The 6648-nt window shown below is 39.9% G+C and overlaps 1 protein-coding gene across 1 annotated transcript; it reads left to right on the top strand.

Annotated features, from left to right (window-relative positions):
- Window positions 1–1501: 1501 nt before the first annotated feature.
- Window positions 1502–4468, top strand: LOC6585072 (probable cytochrome P450 4s3). The gene is made up of 4 exons (XM_002010676.4): window positions 1502–1788; window positions 1864–2317; window positions 3434–4149; window positions 4216–4468. The coding sequence occupies exons 1-4, from the start codon at window positions 1638–1640 to the stop codon at window positions 4380–4382; spliced, it is 1488 nt and encodes a 495-aa protein (XP_002010712.1). The 5' UTR covers window positions 1502–1637; the 3' UTR covers window positions 4383–4468.
- The last annotated feature ends 2180 nt before the right edge of the window (window positions 4469–6648 follow it).

Here is a 6648-nt window from a genome sequence, read left to right as displayed (position 1 = left end):
AAAGTGTAGAGCAAAATGAACTTTGAAATTGTTTATATGTATAAGACGCGAGAGTATTATGGATGCAAGTGGGTGTGTGGAAAAAAAACAAGATTACGTTTGTGAGTAAACAAAATCTATTCCAAATGAGCTTGCCCTTACAAACAAGGAAAGCAGGTTTGAGCATCGTCTATTCAATCTAGTTTGACAGCTATAATGAAACAGAAGCTTTGTCTCTCTCGCTCTCTCTCTCTCTCTCTCTCTCTCTTATATCTCACTTTTTCACTCATTTTCCAGCTCTTGCTCTTCGAGTTACTTATTTCTAGCTATTCTTAGAGCTTACAGCCGAGTAACTACTATTCGCATTGGCCTTCTGTCCAGACATGTTTGCAATTTTCATGTGGGTCAGTCGCGACGCTTTTATTTATTTATTTTGTTTTCATACGACTTTTCATTTTTATGGTCATCATGTGCATAACAATCCACTTGCTCGAATACTCTATGTCTACCAGAGATCGACACTCACTGCTTGCGGTTGATCAGCATTGTGATCCAATATAGATATCAATTTTTGCAGGCTCTACAGCTAATAGGGGGTGGTTAATGGTAATTTATAGGTATAAGCCAATAGAGCATATATATATTCTAGATCAGCTTATTATACAGAAATTTTATTATTATTTTCTTTTTAAATATATTTAATATACCACATATTTATAAATATATATATTTAATTTCTTTAAAATTGGCATTCAAAGTTTTTAGATTTTTTTTAACTATCGTATATATACCATATCATATTTCGTTACATAGTATATTCTTCATAGTATCTTCATATTATACTTATCTTTCAGCTTACCTTCTATAGTACATCTTCAGTTTTTACATTTTACCTCTTATAGCATAGCCTATACCATATATATAATAAAATAAATAAATATAAAATATAATAAATATATAGTATACTGAGCAACACTCAGTATATCTTACAACTATATAATATAAACAATATTATTTTCTTGTAGTATTTCTCTTTTCTTCTGTATCTTTTCTCATAAGTATCTCTTAAATCTATATCTCTTATATACTGAAACTTACAGATAAATGTGCAATACGTCTTTAATATGTAAATCTTTCTATCTTCTGTGGCATATAATCCAATCTGAGTGCATCTCTCAGATACATTTTTACCTATGCTCTACATAGCTCACAACATATTATGCCACACAGTTGAATCTTTTATCTTTATTATTTTATTACATGCTTTACATACTACAAAATCAAAATGTATCTCGCACATATATTTGTGTCTATTATCTTTATTATCATGACTCTTTTTCAACATACCACAATACTGTATCTCACACATACAGCTTTAACGTGTTCTCTTCTCTAGAGCAAATGGTTATCGTAAGCTTTCTCAGATGATCACGATCGCCAGATCGGTTCGTGTCAGTGTATTCAGTCATTGATAGTGCGCAGTTCACGATTCTTCGAGCTGGCTTCGAGTTCTGAAGTGATTTCAGTTTAGCAAGTTAGCGAGAAGTGAACGGTTGCAAATATCGCGTTGCTGAACAAGCGGAAAATCCAAAAGATTTCTATTTTGTTTTTTTGATTTTTTTTTTTTTTTGTAATATACATAAATTTTTTCCCCCATTATGAATACCTGGGTGTTGTTTGCTTTTGCTGTGTGGGCGCTTTTCATGCGCTTTTTGCCACAGATATTTAATTTCATGAAACTGCAACGCTTTTCGCGTACATTGCCTGGGCCCACGGTGGGCGAGCTGATAGCCAATGTTAAGAAAGGCCGTAAGAACTATAGACATTTGCGATTGGTTAGGCAACTCGAATCACATTCTTCTTTCTTTCTTTGCTTTCACGCAGAGATACTCAATTGGCTGAAGGAGCTGCGCCTGAAGCATGGCCCCGTTTTTCGCATCTGGCTCGGCAAAGATCTGGTGGTGTTCTTCTCAGCGCCCGATGACATCAAACAGCTGCTGAGCAACAATACGCTGCTGACCAAGTCGCGCAACTATCAGCTGCTGGAGCCCTGGCTGGGCAAGGGTCTGCTGACGAACAGCGGCGAGTCCTGGCATCGCCGACGCAAGCTGCTGACGCCTGGCTTCCATTTCCGCATCCTCGGCGAGTTCAAGGAGCCCATGGAGGAGAACTGCCGCATTCTGGTCAATCGGCTGCGCGCCCATGCCAATGGCGAGCCCTTCAACATCTATCCCTACATCACGCTTTTCGCCCTGGACGCCATCTGCGAGACGGCGATGGGCATCAAAAAGAACGCCCAAATGCAGAGCGATTCCGAATATGTGAAAGCAGTGCAGACGTAAGTACGAGAAGAAGTTAAAGCAAACATAATTATATTCGATTTTAGAAACTTTGGAGATCAGAGGTCAGAAATTAAGCATTAGAAAACAGAACATTTGACAAAGATCGTTGATTAAACATCAAAGATCAAAGATCAAATCTCTGAGATCAAAGATCAAATCTCAGGGATCAAAGATCAAATCTCAGAGATCAAAGATCATAGATCAAAGATAAAAAATCAAAGATGATCATATGAACAGGTTACATATAGCATTTTATTTCAGGATATAAACAGGGTATATAAAGGCTTTCTTTCTATCCGTCCATTTGTCATCCTCCTATCCGTCCATTTGTTGAGCCTTAATTTGTTGTACACCCTCAATGGGGGCGTGTCACAAAATTGAAATAAGGAATATATACCTCTGCCTAGAATACTCAGATAACAATATTTTATATTCATGTATAGCTACACCTCCAGAGGGTGTGGCTCAATGATGATAATCCACAGCTAGACACAACAAGCTGCTATAGAGCATCGTCTTCTATAGATTACGCCTCTTGGAGGCTCGGCATAATGAAAAACAAAAAATAAATCAACTTTGTGATGCCTCAATTTTCGAGCTCGAATTATCAAATTTTTATTGCTTATCGCATATAGATATATCTAGTATTCGATATTTGGGATTCGGTATCTTTATTCAGTATTCCATTGGAACATATGGAAAAAGCATATATATGTATATATATATTAGAAAAATTTTTCGAAATTATTCTATTATCAACGGACAAAGTACGACTAATATAGGGTGGGTGTTCAAACTGATTACAAAGTCTATTATTGTTGATAGACTAATTGGCATTCTACCCAGACAGAGCTCAACATGTTTGTGAATATGCCAATGATAAGCAAGAATTTGTTTATTATATTTAAATGACGGCATTGATTGGTAACAAAGCTATGGAGCCTACCCCTACTTATTGGACATAGTTCCTTACTATCGATCAAAATGGATGAATACCTTAAAATGAGTTCCTTATAATTTATTATATATTAGTGATCCGTTCACTGAGTGTATAGATCTCATCTCATCGTTAGCATTGGCTCTGGCTAATTGAATTTGATGTAATCCCTTAGCATTTGCCGGATTCTGCACCATCAGAGCTTCTCCTTCTGGCAGCGCTTCAACATTCTCTTCAATCTGTCTGCGGCGGGACAAGAGCGCAATGCGGCGCTGCGCGTGCTGCACGGAGAGACGAATCGCGTGATCCAACAGCGCCGCAAGCAGCTGCAGCTGGCCAAAGTGGAGCAAGGAAAGGCACAGCAGCAGGAGGACAACGATGTGGGTGGCAGGCGGCGGTTGGCATTCCTGGACATGCTGCTGCTGGCGCAGATGGAGGGCAACGGCTCGGAGCTGAGCGACGTGGACATACGCGAGGAGGTGGATACGTTCATGTTCGAGGGCCACGACACGACCAGCTCGGCGCTTGCCTTCGCCATCAGTCTGCTGTCGAAGCACGCCGATGTGCAGCAGCGTGTCTACGAGGAGGCTGTGGAGCTGGAGGGGCGTGAAAAGGAGTCGATGCCGTATTTGGAGGCCGTCATCAAAGAGACGCTGCGCCTGTACCCATCCGTGCCATTCTTCTCGCGCGGGGTGCTCGAGGATCTGCAGGTGGGCGATGTGACGGTGCCAAAAGGAGCGTCAGTCAGTTGCCTCGTCTATATGCTGCATCGCGATCCGGAGAGCTTTCCCGACCCGGAGCGCTTCGATCCGGATCGCTTCTATCTCAACGAAAACAAACTGCATCCGTTCGCCTTTGCTGGCTTCAGTGCGGGTCCGCGCAATTGCATAGGTCAGTGACAAGCTCAAGCCCCTCTCCAGCTATTCCAACTCTATATCTTATTTACTATGCTTGCAGGTCAAAAGTTTGCCATGCTCGAACTGAAGTGCACGCTCGCCATGCTCCTGAGACATTATAGATTCCTGCCCGTCGCCGACCATCAGCCAATGCCACTCGCCGAGCTGGTCATGAAGAGCGGCAATGGCATTCAGGTTCGCATACAGCCACGCCCACAATCGAACTAGTCTCTGTCTATGAATCTACAGCTGTCTTGATTTTCCTTGTTCTAATATTTTAAGTTGTAACATAATAAACTATATAGACCGAACAACCTCTCAGTGTTTCTCTCTGAAAGCTCTAACAGAGCTAAGACTATTCAAACTCTTTTCGCAAATTGTTTATGCTTATCTAGGTTAGCCAGAGGCTAACTTCTTTCGGCTAGAGAGAAGATACAGATGTTGATTATTTAAACGAATAGAGGCAAATTACCTAACTATATCGCTTTTTGTAGATATAGCTCAACCAAAAGCTGAGTTGGCTGGGTTATTTCTTTAAATAAAATGTTTCGTTAAGAGATTATAAAACTGGTTATTGGTAACTCACCACTGTACCAATTCATGTAGCTCTAGCTCATCTAGAAACTGAGTGGAGTGGGTAATGTGGAAATATGTGAAGAGTATTAAATTATGTATTCATATACATATATAAATATATTGACAAAATTGCATAGTTCTAGCACTACTAGAAGCGAGTTCATTGGGTAAGGTGAAAATATGTGAAAAGTAGTAAAGAACTTATATAAATATATAAATTAAGCTTTTTTTGCTGTAGTTGTTAGATGTTAGTGTGCGGTGTTGCACAAAATGAGTAGACTTCAATAATCCCGTGGCGACGACCGACGTTCTTTATTATCAAAAATCAACTAAAGTACAGTGACATAAATTCTTATATCCAAAGCTAGCCCTAAACCCTGATTATGCTGACATTGCATATTTACGCGAGGCATCGCATTACTTCGGGCAACAACATTGTTGCGCGTTGGAGCCACTGCTGCTGTTGTGCAATATCCGCTGGGAACGGCTACATTCATGCTGACGGCGCGTGATCAATCTGAACATTTATGTTTTGCTGGTCGATTGTGTTAACTCCTCCCCCACTTAGATGAATGACGTCCTCGGCTTTCTTGAAACTGTTAATTAATGTTTGAAGATCACGTTGACGTTTGTTCCTCTGATGTCTTTGATAGAGTTTCATCGAAGCGTAGCAGGAGAGTAAAAGGATGGCCACGGTTAGCCCAGATACTATTGGCCTTCTTACTAGCCCTTCCTCTAGTTGAGCAATATCCCGCAGATTTTTTATGCTTATCTTCTGCAGGTATGGCAGGCTTGGTATCTCTTGGTGGTCTGTTATATTTAAGAGCGCAGATACCGCTGGTCCCGGGGATTTCCTCACGTAGTTTTTTTGGTTTTGGTATACGGTGTTGTTTACCTTTATCTTGTCGTCAAAGGTAAGGAGGAACGTCCCTTTTACCATCTGCTCGTTGACTGTAGCTGCTCCGTCGTTGATGATGATTACTCCATCGTCGACTATGGTTAGAGGTTCGAGGTGGCTGGGCCGAGTTGAACAATGTGCGGTGTCACCTGAGTGTAGCTGTTGAGCGCATGTTGTGTAGGGTGACTTCTTGCAGAACGTTATTGTGAGGGCTGTACTACAATTTCCTATTGATATTACATGATTTCCACAGTCAGCTAAATTGTAGTCTTCGGCGAAATTTATTATGATGCCGTTGTGTTGGACAGGGTATACGGTTAATTTTTTTTACATACTATGCTAGGCTTAGGATATCTTATAATGAAATGTAGAAAATTTTCGCTTAACAAAACTTTAATTTGAGATACTTCCATTAAGTCAGTAATAGTGATATTTATAGAGTGTTCATTAACAATGTTTTTTAAATCAGTGGAATCCAAAATGGAGGGGTTTACAATTCCAACCTTTGCAAGTGTTACTGATAGTATTAAGGTTTTTAACTCTGAGATAATTATTCTATTTCTTGTTAGCAGCGTTTCATATAAATGCTCTGTGTCTACTTGTTTTACTTTTGTGTTTTTTACTAGGAGGTTTACGGTGTCAGTTAGCTTATTAATTTGTTCCTGCATTTTTGTGTTTATGGTTATCTGCCTATTTTCTGACTCTACAAGTTCATTCTGTGTAAATTTTAGTTTCTCGAAATCATCATGGTCTGGCGTGCCAGCTACGACCTTTAGAACGGTGCCTAGCATATTGATACTCCTAGCATGTCTATGGTGGACATTTACTGTAGCTATTAATGTTTCTATATGTTGTATGTCTGCGTCTAATAACATTCTCATATGTGATCGGGGGAAATGGTTTGCTAATTCTTTCGTATTTTTTACTATTTCTGAGTATAGGGTAAGGTTGGTTGAGTGCTTCAAGTATTGGAAATCCGTCCAAATGGTTACGTATCCGTCCAAGATCGGTATGTAGTCC

The sequence above is a fragment of the Drosophila mojavensis genome, unplaced genomic scaffold (assembly GCF_018153725.1).
Source record: "Drosophila mojavensis isolate 15081-1352.22 unplaced genomic scaffold, ASM1815372v1 contig_136, whole genome shotgun sequence".
Classification (NCBI taxonomy): domain Eukaryota; kingdom Metazoa; phylum Arthropoda; class Insecta; order Diptera; family Drosophilidae; genus Drosophila; species Drosophila mojavensis.
The sequence above is the reverse complement of the archived record's forward strand: the minus strand, read 5'-3'. Positions and strand labels throughout refer to the sequence as shown.

What these genes read in the sequence shown, in the direction of transcription:
- LOC6585072 (XM_002010676.4), top strand. Translation starts at nt 1,638, where the DNA reads ATGAATACCTGGGTGTTGTTTGCTTTTGCTGTGTGGGCGCTTTTCATG. An exon ending in AGCCAATGTTAAGAAAGGCC is followed by an intron (nt 1,789 to 1,863) that starts GTAAGAACTATA and finishes GCTTTCACGCAG; the next exon opens with AGATACTCAATTGGCTGAAG. An exon ending in TATGTGAAAGCAGTGCAGAC is followed by an intron (nt 2,318 to 3,433) that starts GTAAGTACGAGA and finishes GTAATCCCTTAG; the next exon opens with CATTTGCCGGATTCTGCACC.